The 20,255-nt window shown below is 42.5% G+C and overlaps 1 protein-coding gene across 5 annotated transcripts in view; it reads right to left on the bottom strand.

Moving 5' to 3' along the window:
- Positions 1 to 244: 244 nt before the first annotated feature.
- ZNF410 (zinc finger protein 410) overlaps positions 245 to 20,255 on the bottom strand; it is a 64,071-nt gene continuing 44,060 nt past the window's right edge. For all 5 annotated transcript variants that reach the window (XM_077267389.1, XM_077267390.1, XM_077267393.1 and 2 more), the window contains one exon: positions 245 to 702. In XM_077267389.1, coding sequence (XP_077123504.1) covers positions 581 to 702 — 122 coding nt within the window. In that variant the 3' untranslated portion in view covers positions 245 to 580. The remainder of the gene's footprint in view (positions 703 to 20,255) is intronic.

The following is a 20,255-nucleotide window of genomic DNA, read 5'->3' as shown; positions in this document are numbered from 1 at the left end:
TACAGCAGTAATTCAGTTCCAATTTCATATATTCAACATTTCCATATTATAGCGTTTCAGAGTGCAGCTGTAATTTGTTAGTACGGTGCCAGACAGCACGAGAAGATCCCCAGAACATTATTTACTGGCTTCAACACCACCAAACAGGGAAGTGTCTGGGGCTCCAGTCTCTCACTCTTGTGACTCTTTCATCCAGGAACATGGCACATCAACACTATTTTAGCTTCCCAAATATATACATAAGTCATGGTGAAACTGGAGAATTTTATTCTGTTCACCCGATGAGGAAATATCTCTGTAAGAATTAAGTTACGAAGAAGAAAATCACCAAGTGGCAGCATCCTTTTCAATGCACCATTGTACTACAGTGAAACCATCTGGAACATGTGGTGGCCAAGGTCCCATCACTGCATTGTAATGGCAGGACCAGACGTTTGGTCTCTAATCAGACACATGACATATTAAACAACCTTTGCCTCTCTCAAACAAAATAAAAATATATATATCTTCAGTCTTGGACGTTCTGTGAAACAAAGTGCTAACCAGTAAAACATGAAACTAAATATAGTCAAAAGAGTCTTTAATTTAGTAAGATGGAGGCTTCATCTTCATAGGAATGCCTCCCCTCTGCCACAGACAGCAGATGACTCCCGGCCAGGATCTCCGCACTTGGATGTGGAGAGGCAGCTGCCGTACTGAACTCTGCAGAGAAGACACAAAAGGCACCAAGCTTATCAAGTCTATATTCCACACACCACACTATGAGGCAGGACATCTTCTGAAGGCAGAGAAGCTTTTACACAACCCACCTAGGACATTAACCCTTGCATGCAGTGGCCAATTTCCATTTTTTTCCTCTCCCTCTTCCAAGAACCTTATTTTTCCAACCCCATACTTGTACGAGGATTGTTCTTTTGAATGACACCATTCATGTTATCATATAATGCACTGGAAAGCTAGTCAAAAATTCCACGCGCTTCAAAATTGCAAGAAAAAGTGCAATTACACAATTTTTTTTTTATCTTTACCACGTGCTATACGGTAAAACGGACCTGGCAATATGATTCTACAGGTCAGTATGGTTATGCAGATATTTAACACTTTTTTTATTATTTAAGTGGTGAAAATGTTTGGGGAATTTTGTTAACTTTTTTTTTGCTTGTGTCACCATTTTCCGAGACCCATAAAGTTTTTACTCATACCATTTTTGGATAGATATAATGTTTTAATGTTTTGATCACCTCTTACTGCATTTTATGTTGCGGCGAGCCCAAAAAACATAATTCAGGGATTTTGGTTCTTTTTCTTGTTATGACGTTTAACAATTGGTTTTTATAGATTTTTACAAACAGATCGATACCAAATGTAAGCTGTCACGACACAGCATTTTATTTTAATTAACCAAACATCTATTTTCAGTAATCCAGGAAGAATAGACTTCTCTATATGTTAAACTTTTGAATTTATGTGTTTGTTCATCAGTTAGTAAAGAACCACACACTGATTTCATAGGAGTCTTAAACTTTGATTTTTGAATGGCTAATGTTTGCCTCTTATATCAGCTCCTACAACTGTCTGCTATGTTTGCAAGACATTTATGCAGGGTAATTGATGTTTGCTTAACATGTTGAATGACTGTTGTGGCTTGTTGACTTGCAAAATAGAGTAAAAACTCAGCAAATTGATTAAGTAGTCAAACAATGCAAGTTAACCTTATCAAATCTTCCTCTTGACCTCTGGATGCTGGCTTGAAGGAAGGACAACAGTCCTACTTAAGTGGGATATCACTCTAATGATATACATCCAAACACCTGGATAGCCAATATATCCAGAAATCCAAAGAAAACCAGAGACTCTTTACAGCATCACGGCCAGGAAGACACTACAGGATAGCTGCCAGATCTTGGCTCCACCACGAGGGACACAGATTTGACATTATACAGGATGCCAGATTAGGGGACCATGGCTTCGGCTGAAAGAATACAGATCTGCTCCATTACCCATCACTGAACCATGGATATATTTGGGGTAGTCAGGATGTGGACCCACCGGTCACCAGAGCCCCATAGATAATGTTTGGGAAAGCCAGGATTGGGACCCAACGGTCACCTAGCTCCATGGAGATGTTCAGACATGCCAGGATGTGGTAAAGTGTAACACAGAAATTATTCATATCTGTGACAAGATATTAACTATTTTATGGTAAATCTATTTGATTCACATTTGTAGAATATCTGGTATCATAAAACTGTCAGGATCAGATGTTCTCTTTATATGTCTAGAAGAGAGTGCTGCTATATTATTGTGCGGATTCTTGTAGTCCACTATTTTATTCATTTTCTAAATAAATTCATGTTTTTTAAAGGGAATCATGTACACCTGTTGCTAATTCACCCTTTTTGGTGTTTGTCAATTTGTATGCTTTTAAAGACTATATTACTTACCGCTAATGGCAATGGCTTTTCCAGAACCCATGACAGCATCACCTGAGAGATGGGATCTGCAAATCAAGAACATGAAACCTACAGAATAAAATGGCGGAACCTCCCCTCCACATCAGTTGGGTTACAGAGCAGTGAGATGAGCTTGGTTCTGTCATGGGTTCTGGAAAATCCCATTGCCGGTAAGTAATGTAGTCTTTTCCCATCACCCATGACAGAGCCACCTGAGAGATTTACAGAAAACTAATCCACCTTAGGTTCTGCAGGTGACTGTTCCTCCATTTCTCACAAAAGATAAATCAGTGGTGGAAGATAAATTAAGCCTACAGTGCCTAGAGAATGTAGAAGAGGTTCACATTGCAGCCCTACATATCTGGTCGATAGACAAACTTGCTCTCTGCCCAGGAGGCTGCCATAGCCTGAGTATATATATTTTTTGTATATAGCCTGAGTAGAGTGTGCCTTCAGATCCCCTGGAGTTGTCCTATCACTTGAGGAATAGGCTAAATTAATGGCCTCCCTGATCCACCTGGCTAAAGTACTTCCCAAAAATGACATACCCTCTTTAGGGCCCTGGAAGGAGACAAATAATGTCAGACTCTTTCTCCATGGTTCTCTGGCTGCAATATATTTTATCAAACATTTAACAGCCAAGGTTTGACATTTTTTGTCCCTAAAATCTTTGGGGTTAGTGCAGAAGGAAGGAAAGATGACATCTTGACTTTATGAAAGCTAGTAGAAAAGGTATGCTGTGTCCGGCCCTAGGACAACCTTATCATCCATGACCTGTATGAAGGGAGCACTACTCGATAAGGCCTGGATGTCACGCACACTTCTAGCAGATATTAGGACCACCAGAAGGACTTTCTTCAAAGGAAGGTTTTCGACTGATGCAGAATCTTTCGACTGATGCAGAATCTTTTGGCTCACAAGGAAAGTGGGTTAGTGCCTCCAGTACTAGTTTTAGTTTCAATAAATTTTTATTGAGAGTGTTGAATACAACGTAATACAAACGGGTCTCAAAGAAGAAAAAAAAACAAACACAAGAGATATCCATGAAAACCCAGATATAAGCAAAGCATTAATTATAACTCTGGTTTAGATAAACAGAATTAATAAAGACAAACAGGTATGACTAACAAGGGGAAGAACACATAGGAAAGGGGAAAATAAGTATATCTAACAAAATTGAAAACGACTACAGCTAAATGCGTAAAAATGCATGTGGGGGGATAACACCCAATGGGCCCGGCGCCCAGACAATATAAATATGCAGAGTTCAATTTTAAGACAGTTCCAAGCGAGGTCATAAAACAGAAAAAGTCTAATAAATATGGTAGAATGTAATTAATAAACATTATGGAGATAGTGTAAGTGCTTGAGCTAAGGAGGCATCGGAGTCGAGACCAAGCCAAGGTTCCCACACTCGGAAGAAGGCATTCCATTCATCGTTCCTGGTTGCTTGGATGCGTTCATATAACAAGATAGAGTTAATTCTATCTTTGACTAATGTGATGGAGAGTGAATTAGTTCTCCATCTAGCACCAGTACTAGTTTTAAATCACAAGGTGGAATTTTGGGGAAACCACTGTTTTTAATCCTAGATCCTTGCATTCTCGGATTAAAGAAGAGCTATATGCTTAAAGGTAAATCGGCCAGCAAGGTATTGCACAATAACCTACAGACACTGTCAGGTTTGCGCCGTTATACTGATTAAAATGATACCTTGGTTGACGAAATTCGTCTTGTGGTTTAATCTTTATTTTCAGCTTTCAGTTAATGATATGCTTGTGCTGTGGGGGGGGGGGGGGGTCTTCATGTGGTGCTCAGCTTAGCTATTCATATGTATGGCTTCTGACAGGTCACAGATCCCTCACTATAAACATAAGGATGAATGACCTCGGGGAGATCAAAACATGCAACATAGCGGAGACACCATCACGTGTTTTTCAACGCAGTGATCCAGGTCACTGCCCCCATCCCTTAAGGGAAATATGCAAATGCATGTAGAAAAGCCGCAGAGACACCATCACGTGTTTCTCAATGCAAGCAATGAATAGCCAGGTCTTTCACCGGGAAGGAACAACCACAGGAAGGGCAGCATCCAATAAAGGAAAACCACCTATGTCAAAACATGGTATCCATCCACAGACAGATGTTTCGGGGTATTTGCCCCTCATCAGTGTGGAGTAGGAAACTGGCTATTAGGACCAGTGCCTAGTGAAGAGACTATAAACATAAGGATGAATGACCTCGGGGAGATCAAAACATCCAACACCGCGGAGACACCATCACGTGTTTCTCAACGCAGTGATCCAGATGGATACCATGTTTTGGCATAGGTGGTTTTCCTTTATTGGATGCTGCCCTTCCCGTGGTTGTTCCTTCCCGGTGAAAGACCTGGCTATTCATTGCTTGCGTTGAAAAACATGTGATGGTGTCTCTGCGGCTTTTCTACAAGCATTTGCATATTTCCCTTCAGGGATGGGGGCAGTGTTCTGGATCACTGCGTTGAGAAACAGGTGATGGTGTCTCCGTGGTGTTGGATGTTTTGATCTCCCCGAGGTCATTCATCCTTAGGTTTATAGTGTCTTCACTAGGCACTGCTCCTAATAGCCAGTTTCCTACTCCACACTGATAAGGGGCAAATACCCCGAAACAGCTGTCTGTGGATGGATACCATGTTTTGGCATAGGTGGCTTTCCTTTATTGGATGCTGCCCTTCCCGTGGTTGTTCCTTCCTGGTGAAACACCTGGCTACTCATTGCTTGCGTTGAGAAACACGTGATGGTGTCTCCGCGGCTTTTCTACACTGATCCCTCACTGACCTGCTTCCTAATTTACATACTGAATATTACGGTATACATATCTTGTTAAAAACAACAACCCCTCTGCAGGCAGGCGCCGGAGCCATCGCTGCAGCCTGATCGCATGTATACTGTGTATATCATTAATTTGTTTGCTGTTCTCATCATAACAAAATCTGCTTGAAAAGGAGCCCACGGCACCTGCGCAGTAGCAGTTATTGTTGATCCGATCGCCGGTAGCTGCTACTGCACTTGTGCCGCTGGCGCCATCTTCAAGGAGGACATTTTTTTTCTTCTCTAGCAAGATGCCCCCTAAACCTAACAACGGGTTGGGCCACCCTTAGCCACAACAACTGCAATTAACGGTACCGTTAAACTTAACGATTTACCAACGATCACGACCAGCGATACGACCTGGCCGTGATCGTTGGTAAGCCGTTGTGTGGTCGCTGGAGAGCTGTCACACAGACAGCTCTCCAGCGACCAACGATGCCGAAGTCCCCGGGTAACCAGGGTAAACATCGGGTTACTAAGCGCAGGGCCACGCTTAGTTACCCGATGTTTACCCTGGTTACCATTGTAAATGTAAAAAAAAAAAAAACACTACATACTCACATTCCTCTGTCTGTCACGTCCCCCGCCGTCAGCTTCCCGCACTGACTGTCAGTGCCGGCCGTAAAGCACAGCACAGCGGTGACGTCACCGCTGTGCTCTGCTTTTACTTTACGGCCGGCGCTCAGTCAGTGCGGGAAGCTGATGGCGAGGGACGGTGACAGACAGCGGAATGTAAGTATGTAGTGTGTTTTTTTTACATTTACAATGGTAACCAGGGTAAATATCGGGTTACTAAGCGCGGCCCTGCGCTTAGTAACCCGATATTTACCCTGGTTACCAGTGAAGACATCGCTGGATCGGTGTCACACACACCGATCCAGCGATGACAGCGGGTGATCAGCGACCAAAAAAAGGTCCTGATCATTCGCAGCGACCAACGATCTCCCAGCAGGGGCCTGATCGTTGGTCGCTGTCACGCATAACGATTTCATTAACGATATCGTTGCTACGTCACAAAAAGCAACGATATCGTTAACGAAATCGTTATGTGTGACGGTACCTTAAGCGTTTGTGATAACTGGCAATGAGTTTTTTAGGGTATGTGCACACGTTGCAGATTTGCCTGTGGAATTTTTGCTGCGTTTTTTCCATGCGGATTTCTATGCGTTTTTGAAAACTAAATAAAGATCGATTATTGAAAAAAAAAAAAAAAATTTGTGATGTAATTTCTTGTCCAACCTCCTTTTACATTTGTCCAACCCACACTCCATTACACACAGATAGATAGCTAGATAGAAGGAAGGAATGAGATAGTTAGATGGAATGAGATATATAGATAGAAGGAATGAGATAGATAGAAGGAATGAGATAGATAGATCTATAGATACGTAGATAGATCTATTTATATATCTATCTATGGATGTATCTATTGACAGATATATCTATGGACAGATATATCTAAGTATCTATAGATATATCTGTCTATCTATAAATATATCTATCTATCCATATATCTATCTACATCTATCCATAGATATATAATAACAAGGCCGATGTTTATTAATCAACAATGTTTTATTTTTGAAAAAAAAACGGGAAAGAAAATGGCGTGGGCTCCCGCGCAATTTACTGCGCCAGAGGGGGAAAGCCCACGGCCGGGGGCATTATATTTAAAGCCTGGGAATGGGGTAATACCCATGGCCCCTTCCCAGGCTATGAATATCAGCCCGCAGCTGTATATTTAGCCTTTACTGGCTATTAAAATACGGGGACCCCCCCCCCCAATAAAATGATGTGGGGTCCCCCTGTATTTTATAGCCAGAAAGGCTACGCAGACAGCGGAGGGCTGATATTCATAGCCTAGAGAGGGTCCATGGTTATTGGCCCCCATTGGCTACATTTACGAGCACCCAGCCACCCCAGAAATGGCGCATCTCTAAGACGCACCAATTCTGGCACTTAGCCTCTCTCTTCCCACTCCCGTGTAGCGGTGGGATATGGGGTAATAAGGGGTTAATGTCACCTTTGAATTGTAAGGTGACATTAAGCCCGGTTAATAATGGAGAGGCGTCAATAAGACGCTTCTCCATTATTAATCCTATAGTAGTGAGAGAGTTAAAAAAAAAAAGACACAGCCAGAAAAAAGTATTTTAATATTAATTTCACCATACTTACCATACTCGATCGCCTGCAAAAAAATTAAAAATAATAAACCAACTGAATACTCCCTGTCCGACGCAGTCCAATTAATAACGAGTGTCCCACGACGATCTCCCCTATAGAACAGTGACATTGGGTGATGTCACTGCTCTATAAGCCTCCAGTGACACACTGACAGGAGACAACGGCTCCTGCAGTGCATCATTGAAGAGGTTACTGTAGTTCACTCTCTCGCTTTATGGCAATGCTGTGTGGGAAATGTCCCACGCAGCAGTGCCACAAGTGAGAGCATGAACTATACTCACAGCGGCGGAGGGATACAGTGCGGAAGGATACCTTCCGTCATTGTATCCTGGAGCCCCTGGAGAGCGGTCGCATCAGCTGATGTGGCAGCTCTCCAGGGGAGATCGTCGTGGGACATACGTATTAATTGGATAACTGCGGATCAGGGAGTATAATGTTTTGATTTATTATTTTAATATTTTTTACAGGTGAGCAATGGCTTTGGGATCAAGGTGATGGGGAGTATGTACTCTATGTTGTATGTACTGTATGTCTATATGTTTGTACTCTATGTTGTATGTACTGTATGTATGTGTTGTATGTTCTGTATGTTGTATGTACTGTATGTTCTGTATATATGTACTGTATATTGTATGTATGTTCTGTATGTTGTATGTTCTGTATGTACTGTATGTTTTATGCACTATGTTGTATGCACTGCGTGTTGTATGTTCTGTATGTTGTATGTAGTATGTACTGTATGTATGTTCTGTATATTGTATGTATGTACTGTATGTTGTATGTTCTGTATGTTTATGTACTGTATATTGTATGCTGTATGTTTTATGCACTGTATGTTGTATGAACTGTATGTTTTATGTACTGTATGTATGTACTCTATGTTGTATGTTCTGTATGTATGTTGTATGTACTGTATGTTGTATGCACTATATGTTGTATGTTCTGTATGTTGTATGTACTGTATGTTGTATGTGTGTGTTTTTTTTGTACACTTGAACACAGTAGCCAGATGAAGGGACTATACTGTCCCATCATCCGGCTACCGCCCACTGTAGCAGGTATAGCCGGATGTGAATAGGAGTCCCATCGGACGATGCCTGCCTACATACAGACCCGCGCACACAAACAGCCCCGCATACACCCACACAGCCCTGCGATCCCCGCACAGCCCCGCAGACCCCCATGATCACCACACAGCCCCGCGATAGCCGCACAGCCCCGCAATCCCCACACAAACACCCGCACATCTTCTCCGCAGTCTCCGCATACAGTCTCCGCATACTCTCTTCCCTCCCTCCCGATCTGCAGCGTTTCTTGTACCCAACTCCGCAGCAAAACCGCTGATCCTGCAGTTGTGCTGCAGAGTTGACAGAATCATTGCAAGTCAATGGGTGCAGAAACGCTGCAGATCCGCAAAAAGAATTGACGTGGTCCATTTTTGAACCTGCCGTGTTTTCAGTGCGGATTTTTCGCACCATTAGCACACATTTTTTTCCCCATTAATTTACATTGTACTGTAAATCACTTGCGGATCTGCAGTGTTTCTACGCAGAAAAAAAACGCTGTGGATCCACAGGAAATCCGCAACATGTGCACATAGCCTTACGCTTTGGAGAAATTTTGGGCCACTCATCCTTGCAGAATTGTTGTAATTCAGCCACATTGGAGGTTTCCGAGCATGAACCGCCTTTTTAAGTTCATGCCACAGCATCTCAATCAGATTAAAGTAAGGACCTTGACTAGACCACTCCAAAGTCTTAATTTTGTTTTTCTTAAGCCATTCAGAGATGGACTTGCTAGTGTAGTTTGGATCATTGTCCTGCTGCATTACCCAAGTGCGCTTTAGCTTGAGGTCACGAACGGACAGCAGAATTTATAATTCAAATTTACCACAGCAAGTCTTACAGTTCCTAAAGCAGCAAAACAGTCCCAGACCATGACACTACTACCACCATATTTTACAGATGGTATGATGTTTCTTTTCTGAAATGCCTTGTTACTTCTACCCCAAATGTAATGGGACATATACCTTCCAAAAAGTTAAACTTTTGTTTCGTCACAAAGGTCTTGGGGATCATAAAGATGTTTTATGGAAAAACTGAGACAATCTTTTATGTTCTTATTGCTCAGCAGTGGTTTTCGTCTTGGAAGTCTGCCATGCAGGCCATTTTTGCACAGTCTCTTTCTTATGGAGGAGTCATGAACAATGACCTTAAATGAGGTAACTTAGGCCTGCAGTTCTTTGGATGTTGTTGTGGGGTCTTTTGTGACCTCTTGGATAAGTAGTCTTGTGCTCTTTGGGTAATTTTGGTCATCTGACCACTCCTGGGAAGGTTAACCAGAGTTCTATATTTTTGCCATGTGTGTATAATGGCTCTCACTGTGGTTCTCTGGAGTCCCAAAGCTTTAGAAGTAGCTTTATAACCTTTTCCAGACTGATAGATCTCAATTACATTGTTTCTCATTTGTTCCAGACTTTCTTTGGATCGCGGCATGGTGTCGCTTTTGAGGACCTTTTGCTCTGTCACTTTGTCATGCAGGTCCTATTTAAGTGATGTCTTGATTGAGAACAGTGTAGCAGTAATCAGGCCTAGGTGTAGCTTGGGAATTTTTCCCAAAGATGTGAAAAACCACAGTTAAAACAAATTAAGGGGAGGGGCAATCACTTTTACACACAGGGTCCGCAGGTTCGGATTTCCTTAATAATAAAAACCTTCATTTAAAAACTGCATTTTGTGTTTAGTTGTGTTATCTTTGTCTAATATTTACATTTGCTTGGTGATCTGAAACATCTAAGTGTGACAAACATGCAAAAGAATAGGATATCAGAAAGGGGGCAAACACTTTTACACTAACAGATAAACCTGTATCTTGACCCTTCTGAAGAAATTCTAAGATGGCCTCAATAGAAATACAGTCCTGTAGTTTTACCACTGAACTGCTAAGGAACTTTTTCTAGGTCCTACCATATATTCTGGTTGTTACCCGTTTTCTACTTTTTAGCAATGTGGAAACAACATCAGCTGAGAACCATCACTGCTCTTTCAAATTCCACACTGTCAAGTGGAGCCTAGTTGCCTGGTGGTGACAACTTGACCTTGGATGAGGAGTTCCGGTATTTCTGGTAGTGCCCAAGGGTCGGCGACTGACAATCTCATCCATGAGAACCAAACACCAAAGTGGTGTTATTAAAATTACTCTTGCTTGATCTTCCTCAGCACTGTCGGAATCGGCACTCGTGGTGAAAAAAACCACAGAGATGGTTCTCCGCTATCTGAAAGATCTGTTCTGTTACTGCCATCAGCAAATCTGATGTTTGACACTGTTACTCTGTTTTCTGATAGAGAACTTAATTTCATCAATACAGAGCAAACTTTTTGGCATTCTATAGCATACTTTACTGTCTTTCGCTCTTTCAGTTTGGATGACCCTATCTTTTCTTCTCTTGTTCATCCTACTTAAAACCACACCATCCTCTGAATGCGCTCCCCAAAATTTTGGAGTAGTGTCTGTGGTTATAAGCTGTACTGGATTTTCCCAAAGAACACCTCGTGAAATATTTTCTTTATTTAACCACCAATGGAGACTATCGTGACCGAGGAAAGGGTTTCTCTTCCTTCCAGAAGAGACCTTTTAGTGCCTTTTTGTTTATTAAAATGGCAAAAGAACCGCTGGAATACAGAAGCCAAAAGACCCCAGTAATGACAGCATTCCTTGATGGTCTTGTTTATTGCTTTTAGTACCTGATGTGATACTTTTAAGATCTTTTCCCTTGGAAGATGACAATTCTCATTTATAGAATCTAATAAAAGACCTAGAAAGATTTGGACTCGGGAATCAATCTAGACTTTCTCAAGTTCAAAAGCCAACCCAGGTTTGTCAAGGTGGTTCTGACACATTCTAATTGTGTACTGCAGTAGTTTACCGAGTTGCCTATGATCAAGAAGTCATCCAAGTATGGAATAAGACGGATGTTCTATGCCCACATATGAGCCATTATTTCCGCTATCAACTTTGTAAAAAATTTTGGTGCCATCGATAACCCGAAGAGAAGGGCCCTGACCTGGAAATGCCTGATCCTTCCATCCATGGCTAGGGCCACTCTGACAAATTTCTGATCTTCTATGTGGATTGAAACATTAGAACAATTATATAAAAGCCACGGAACAGTTTTATGATTGATTTTATAGATTAAATTTTGAAGAGAAGGGTCTTTAGGAACTTGTTCAGTCCCCTGAAGATGATGATAGTCCTGAAAGAGGTTGTGTTTTAGATTTTTTTTGTTTGCTTTTTTTTAGAAAAAGAGAATAGAATCCTTCTCACTCTTCCCTCACAAGGACTGCTTTCTTCACAAGTTCCCAGGCTTCTGTTTCTAGGGCAAACTGCCACCCCCCCACACTCAACTGATTCAGCATCATAGCTGCCAATAAAATTGAAGACAATGATGGAATGGAGAGAGTCAGATGATGCTCCCTCCCCCATCATTCCCCTCTGCCTCTGAGGCAGCGGGTGCACAATGACATCACTTTATTGTGTGCCATGTATTTTAATACTATTGATTCTGCTTCCTGGGCCTCCTCCAATGCCCATCCTCGGAAGTGCTGAAACCAGGAATCTAAGTAGTACCCCCAAATATAAGGCAAAGCTAACCCCCCTGAATTTTTGGCAATTGCAGTTTATTTCTGGGGGCCCCTCTTTTCCACACCAAATCTCTGAAGATGATGTGCAACCAGTATGTAGGACTCTAGACAGGCGAGTTGTGTACAACGTATAGAATGCATGGCATTAAAGGGAACCTGTCACCCCCAAAATCGCAGGTGAGGTAAGCCCACCGGCATCAGGGGCTTATCTACAGCATTCTGATGGCGCCTCCCATCTTCATCAGATGACGTCCTCTTTTGGTCTTCACGCTGCGGCTCCTGCGCAGGCATACTTTGTCTGCCCTGTTGAGGGCAGAGCAAAGTACTGCAGTGCGCAGGCGCCGGGAAAGGTCAGAGAGGCCCAGCACCTGCGCACATCTGATGAAGATGGGAGGCGCCGGACCAGGACCGCAGCGGGAACGCCCCTGGGCGAGTATAATCTAACGTCTTTTTCTCATCTTTTAGGATACATCGGGGGCTTCCAGAATGCTGTAGATAAGCCCCTGATGCCGGTGGGCTTACCTCACCTGCGATTTTGGGGGTGACAGATTCCCTTTAAGTACATCTTAATGAGGGTTACTCTATCCAAGGCTGACAGAGGTAGTTTTTCCCATATACACACTTTGTTCCTCATTTTAATAACTAGTGGACTTAAAGGGAACCTGTCACCCCGTTTTTTCAGTATGAGATAAAAATACCATTAAATAGGGCCTGAGCTGTGCTGGACAATAGTGTATTTTGTGTACCCTGATTCCCCACCTATGCTGCCGAAATACCTTACCAGTCGCCGTTTTCGCCTGTCAATCAAGGTGGTCTGGTCAAATCGCTTCTTCTCCCCCAGATCTTGCTTATCTTTCCGTTGGTGGCGTAGTGGTTTGGGCATGCCCAACAGTGGAATGCACTGCACAGTTGAAGAAAAAGAGCGCGATCTGCGCTATTCACCGCTTTATCGCTGGCGGCGGCCATCTTCCTGAGGCCGCGCGTGCGCAGATGGAGCGCTCTGCTGTGCTTCAGGAAAATGGCCGCAGGATGCCGCGCATGCGCAGATGGAGATCGCGGCGGCCATTTTCCTGAAGCCGAGTTCGCATATCAGGGTACACAAAATACACTATTGTCCAGCACAGCTCAGGCCCTATTTAATGGTATTTTTATCTCATACTGAAAAAAACGGGGTGACAGGTTCCCTTTAATGGAGTAAACTCCAGTGGCCTCACTCTGGGATTCTTCTTATAGCCTCATTGTAGGGCCATTCCCTGTCACTTACAGTGGGGCAAAAAAGTATTTAGTCATTCAGCAATAGTGCAAGTTCCACCACTTAAAAAGATGAGAGGCGTCTGTAATTTACATCATAGGTAGACCTCAACTATGGGAGACAAACTGAGAAAAAAAAATCCAGAAAATCACATTGTCTGTTTTTTTATCATTTTATTTGCATATTATGGTGGAAAATATATAACTTAGCTTACTGCGAGAACTGCCGTGCACATGACCGGGAGTTATCTTAGGTCACCCTAGGATAGTTCTGATGTTCAGCTGACCGCGAGGGCTAGAGTGTTGGTGATCAAAGGAGAGTTATCTCCGGTGGTCATCTACAAGCTCTACTATGTCTGGATGTCAGGCATCCAGATTTAGCAGAGCTAGACTCGTCGTGGGTCACTCGTTATTACGGACTGCGTCAGAACAGGGAGTATACTGTTGGTTTATCTATTTATTTTTTTCAGAAGATCGATGGATTCGCTTGGATTACCAGTGTAATAAAGATGGCAAAACTGTGTGGCGTTTTATTTCATTAAAATTATCTATTGCATGTGTGTGTGTGTTTTATTAATCCTTTAACATTTATCCTTTATAGAATTAGCAATGGTAGGAGTTTTATTGACACCTCATTACTAAGCCAGCTTAAGGTCACCTTACTAAGGTGACATTTAGGCTGTGTGCACACGTTGCAGATTTTTCGCGTTTCTTCGCTATAAAAACGCATACATTATGCATCTCATCATTTAGAATGCATTCCGCAATTTTTGTGCACATGATGCATTTTTTTCCACGAAAAAAACGCATTGCGGTAAAAAACGCAGTATTTTCATTAATTTTGCGGATTTCCCACTATATTATTGCATTAGGAACCTCCGGAAAAACCTGCAAAAAAAAAACACACCAAAAACGTGGTAAAAACGCGAGAAAAACGCATGCTGATTTCTTGCAGAAAATGTTCGGTTTTGCCCAGAAAATTTCTGCAAGAAATCCTGAACGTGTGCACATAGCCTAACCCCTTACTACCCCATATGCCACCGCTACAGGGCAGTGGGAGAGAGGAAATATCCATGGTCCCTCTCTAGGCTATGAATATCAGCCTGCTGTCTGCGTGGCCTTACTGGCTATAAATTATAGGGGGACGCTACAGCAATTTTTCTTTTTTTTTTTTTTTGGGGGGGGGGGTCCCCCTATCTTAATAGGCTAAATATACAGCTGTGGGCTGATAATTATAGCCTGCAAAGCTCCATGAGTATTAACCCCTTCCCAGGCTACAAACATCGGTCCCCCAGTCGCTGGCTTTCCCTCTCTGGCGCGGGAAAATTTAGCGGGAGTCCATACCATTTTTTTTCAATTAAGCAGATATTGCATTTAACCCCTTAATCCCATATGACGTACTATCCCGTCGAGGTGGGGTGGGCCTTAATTCCCACCGACGGGATAGTACGTCATATGCGATCGGCCGCGCTCACGGGGAAAGCGCAGCCGATGGCGGCCAGGTGTCAGCTGACTATCGCAGCTGACATCCGGCACTATGTGCCAGGAGCGGTCACGGACCGCTCCCGGCACATTAACCCCCGACACGACATGTTTGATCGCAGTGTTCCGGCGGTATAGGGATGTGATTGCGTTGCTCCGAGAGTCTCTTACCTCCTCTCCCTGCAGTCCCCGGATCCAAAATGGCCACGGGGCTACATCCGGATCCTGCAGGGAGTGGCTTACCAAGCGCCTGCTCAGAGCAGGCGCTGGTAAGTCTGCAGCGCTGTAAGTCAGATCGCTGATCTGACAGAGTGCTGTGCAAACTGTCAGATCAGCGATCTGTGATGTCCCCCCCTGGGACAAAGTAAAAAAGTAAAAAAAAAAAAATTCCACGTGTAAAAAAAAAAATTCCTAAATAAAGAAAAATAAAAAATATTATTCCCATAAATACATTTCTTTATCTAAATAAAAAAAACAAAACAATAAAAGTACACATATTTAGTATCGCAGCGTCCGTAACGACCCAACCTATAAAACTGTCCCACTAGTTAACCCCTTCAGTGAACACCGTAAAAAAATAAAAAAAAAAACGAGGCAGAAAACAACGCTTTATTATCATACCGCCGAACAAAAAGTGGAATAACACGCGATCAAAAAGACGGATATAAATAACCATGGTACCGCTGAAAACGTCATCTAGTCCCGCAAAAAACGAGCCGCTATACAGCATCATCAGCAAAAACATAAAAGTTATAGTTTTCAGAATAAAGCGATGCCAAAATAATTATTTTTTCTATAAAATAGTTTTTATCGTGTAAAAGCGCCAAAACAAAAAAAAATGATATAAATGAGTGTGACAAAACACTCCGGGATCGCCTTTGCTGGGGTCAAAGGTCACGTGGTTTGTGCATTAAACTCTGAGGCGACAGCAGGTTTCCAGGTAGACTGACCTCAGGTCAGGTTTATTAAAGTGAAAGCAAATACAGAAAACAAATCATAAAAATAAATCCTTGCCTGTCCGGCACTTACTAAACAAACACGTTCCTATCTAACAACTGGGGGGGCTACTCCCACCCAGCAAACATAACACAGGTCATGAGCACAGCTCTTACTCACATTGTCTCACACAGACAGGCATTCTGTGTGCCACAGGCTGACACCTGAAACCTCCAGCTGGTCAGCCTTTATTCCTGCAGTTATTAACCCCTCGGTATCCTGAAGATACTGAGCGGCCTAATTCACATAGGACAAATACCTGGGCGAGATATACCTGCCCCCGACTACCAGGCCGACATGACTCTTACATGAGGTATCGCTGTAATCGTACTGACCCGAAGAATAAAACTGCTTTATCAATTTTACCAAACGTGGAATGGTATAAACGCCCCTCCCCAAAAGAAATTCATGAATAGCTGGTTTTTGGTCATTCTGCCTCACAAAAATCGGCGGAATAAAAAGCGATCAAAAAATGTCACGTGCCCGAAAATGTTACCAATAAAAACGTCAACTCGTCCCGCAAAAAACAAGACCTCACATGACTATGTGGACTAAAATATGGAAAAATTATAGATCTCAAAATGTGGAGACGCAAAAACTTTTTTGCTATAAAAAGCGTCTTTTTAGTGTGTGACAGCTGCAAATCATAAAAATCCGCTATAAAAGTAAATCAAACCCCCCTTCATCACCCCCTTAGTTATGGAAAAATAATAAAATTTAAAAAATGTATTTATTTCTATTTTCCCATTAGGATTAGGGCTAGGGTTAGGGTTATGGTTAGGGCTAGGGTTAGGGTTGGGGCTAAAGTTAGGGTTAGGGTTGGGGCTAAAGTTAGGGTTAGGGTTGGGGCTAAAGTTAGGGTTTGGATTACATTTACGGTTGGGATTAAGGTTGGGATTAGAGTTAGGGGTGTGTCAGGGTTAGGGGTGTCGTTAGGGTTACCGTTGGGATTAGGGTTAGGAGTGTGTTTGGATTAGGGTTTCAGTTAGAATTGGGGAGTTTCCACTGTTTAGGCACATCAGGGGCTCTCCAAACGCGACATGGCGTCCGATCTCAATTCCAGCCAATTCTGCGTTGAAAAAGTAAAACAGTGCTCCTTCCCTTCCGAGCTCTCCCGTGCGCCCAAACAGGGGTTTACCCCAACATATGGGGTATCAGCGTACTTGGGACAAATTGGACAACAACTTTTGGGGTCCAAGTTCTCTTGTTACCCTTGGGAAAATAAAAATTTGGGGGGCTAAAAATAATTTTTGTGGGGAAAAAAAAAGATTTTTTATTTTCACGGCTCTGCGTTATAAACTGTAGTGAAACACTTGGGGGTTCAAAGTTCTCACAACACATCTAGATAAGTTCCTTGGGAGGTCTAGTTTCCAATATGGAGTCACTTGGGGGTTTCTACTGTTTGGATACATCAGGGGCTCTGCAAATGCAACGTGACACCTGCAGACCAATCCATCCAAGTCTGCATTCCAAATGGCGCTCCTTCCCTTCCGAGCTCTGCCATGCACCCAAACGGTGGTTCCCCCCGACATATGGGGTATCAGCGTACTCAGGACAAATTGGACAACAACTTTTGAGGTCCAATTTATCCTGTTACCCTTGTGAAAATACAAAACTGGGGGCTAAAAAATCTATTTTGTGAAAAAAAAAAAAGGAATTTTTATTTTCACTGCTCTGCGTTATAAACTGTAGTGAAACACTTGGGGGTTCAAAGCTCTCAAAACACATCTAGATAAGTTCCTTAGGGTGTCTACTTTCCAAAATGGTGTCACTTGTGGGGGGTTTTAATGTTTAGGCACATCAGGGGCTCTCCAAACGTGACATGGTGTCCCATCTCAATTCCAGTCAATTTTGCACTGAAAAGTCAAACGGCGCTCCTTCCCTTCCAAGCTCTGCCATGCGCCCAGTTGTTTACCCCAACATATCGGGTATCAGCGTACTCAGGACAAATTGCACAACAACTTTTGGGGTCCAATTTCTAATCTTACGCTTGGGAAAATAAAAAACTGGGGGTGAAAAGATCATTTTTGTGAAAAAATATGATTTTTTATTTTTACGGCTCTGCATTGTAAACTTCTGTGAAGCACTTGTTGGGTCAAAGTGAACACCACACATCTAGATAAGTTCCTTAAGGGGTCTACTTTCCAAAATGGTGTCACTTGTGGGGGGTTTCAATGTTTAGGCACATCAGGGGCTCTCCAAACGCAACATGGCGTCCCATCTCAATTCCAGTCAATTTTACATTGAAAAGTCAAATGGCGCTCCTTCCCTTCCGAGCTCTGCCATGCGCCCAAACAGTGGTTTACACCCACATATGGGGTATCAGCGTACTCAGGACAAATTGTACAACAACAAATTGGAGCTGAAATAAATTTTGTGTGAAAAAAAGTTAAATGTTCATTTTTATTTAAACATTCCAAAAATTCCTGTGAAACACCTGAAGGGTTAATAAACTTCTTGAATGTGGTTTTGAGCACCTTGAGGGGTGCAGTTTTTAGAATGGTGTCACACTTTGGTATTTTCCATCATATAGACCCCTCAAAATGACTTCAAATGAGATGTGGTCCCTAAAAAAAATGGTGTTGTAAAAATGAGAAATTGCTGGTCAATTTTAACCCTTATAACTCCCTAACAAAAAAAAAATTTTGGTTCCAAAATTGTGCTGATGTAAAAGTAGACATGTGGGAAATGTTACCTATTAAGTATTTTGTGTGACATATGTCTGTGATTTAAGGGCATAAAAATTCAAAGTTGGAAAATTGTGAAATTTTCAAAATTTTCGCCCAAATTTCCATTTTTTTTTCACAAATAAACGCAAGTTATATCGAAGAAATTTTACCACTACCATGAAGTACAATATGTCACGAGAAAACAATGTCAGAATCGCCAAGATCCGTTGAAGCGTTCCAGAGTTATAACCTCATAAAGGGACAGTGGTCAGAATTGTAAAAATCGGCCCGGTCATTAACGTGCAAACCACCCTCGGGGCTTAAGGGGTTAAGGCCAGCGTAACACTTGCGAGATGCTCGCACCTCAATACCCGGCACTGCCGTCGGCACTCAGGACCGGAGCGTTCAGCTGCATAAAAATGCATGCAGCCACATACTCCGGTCCCGAGTGCCAGCGGCAGTGCCAGGTATTGAGGTGCGAGACTCGTGCGAGTTTCTCACAAGAGTGACCCCGGCCTAACACAGATTTTGTGTGTGTGTGTGCCTTTAAAGGCCGGGATCACACATGGGAGAAACTCGGACGAGTCTCGCATCTTAATATCTGGCACTGCCGCCATCACTCGGCAGCGTAGCGTGTGGCTGCACAGAAATACATGCAGCTGTACGCTCCGCTCCCGAGTGCTGGCGGCAGTGCAGGGTATTAAGATGTGAGACTCGTCCGAGTTTCTTGTACGTGTGATCCCGGCCCAACTCTTTATGTACCATTTTATTATGTTTATTACTAAACATCGGGCTTGCTATGATCTATCCATCTATAGATCTATCTATTATCTACCTATCTATCTATTATATCTATCGTATCTATCTATTATCTATCAATATATCTATCTATTATCTATCGATATATATCTAGCTATCTACAGATATATCTATCGATAGATATATCGATAGATAATAGATAGATATCTATCTACACTACCGTTCAAAAGTTTAGGGTCACTTAGAAATTTCCTGATTTTGAAAGAAAAGCACAGTTTTTTCCAATGAAGCTAACATTAAATGATTTAGAAATACACTCTATACATTGTTAATGTGGTAAATGACTATTCTAGCTACAAACGTCTGGTTTGTACTGCAATATCTTCATAGGTGTATAGAGGCCCATTTCCAACAACCATGACTCCAGTGTTCTTATGGCACTTTGTGTTTCTAACTGTGTAAGAAGGCTAATGGATGGTTAGAATACCCTTGAAAACCCTTGTGCAAGTATGTTAGCACAGCTGAAAACAGTTTGGCTGATTAGAGAACCTATAAACCTGACCTTCCTTTGAGCTAGTTAAGAATCTGGAGCATTACATGTGTTGGTTCCATTAAACTCTCAAAATGGCCAGAAAAAAAGAACTTTCATGTGAAACTCGACAGTCTATTCTTGTTCTTAGAAATGAAGGCTATTCCATGTCAGAAATTGCCAAGAAACTGAAGATTTCCTACAACAGTGTGTACTACTCCCTTCAGAGGAGAGCACAAACAGGCTCTAACCAGAGTATAAAGAGAAGTGTGAGGCCCCGCTGCGCAACTGAGCAACAAGACAAGTACATTAGAGTCTGTAGTTTGAGAAATCGACGCCTCACAGGTCCTCAACTGGCAGCTTCATTAAAAGTACACGCAAAACGCCAGTGTCAACGTCTACAGTGAAGAGGCGACTCCGGGATGCTGGTCTTCAGGGCAGAG

The sequence above is a fragment of the Ranitomeya variabilis genome, chromosome 1 (assembly GCF_051348905.1).
Source record: "Ranitomeya variabilis isolate aRanVar5 chromosome 1, aRanVar5.hap1, whole genome shotgun sequence".
NCBI classification, from domain to species: domain Eukaryota; kingdom Metazoa; phylum Chordata; class Amphibia; order Anura; family Dendrobatidae; genus Ranitomeya; species Ranitomeya variabilis.
The sequence above is the reverse complement of the archived record's forward strand: the minus strand, read 5'-3'. Positions and strand labels throughout refer to the sequence as shown.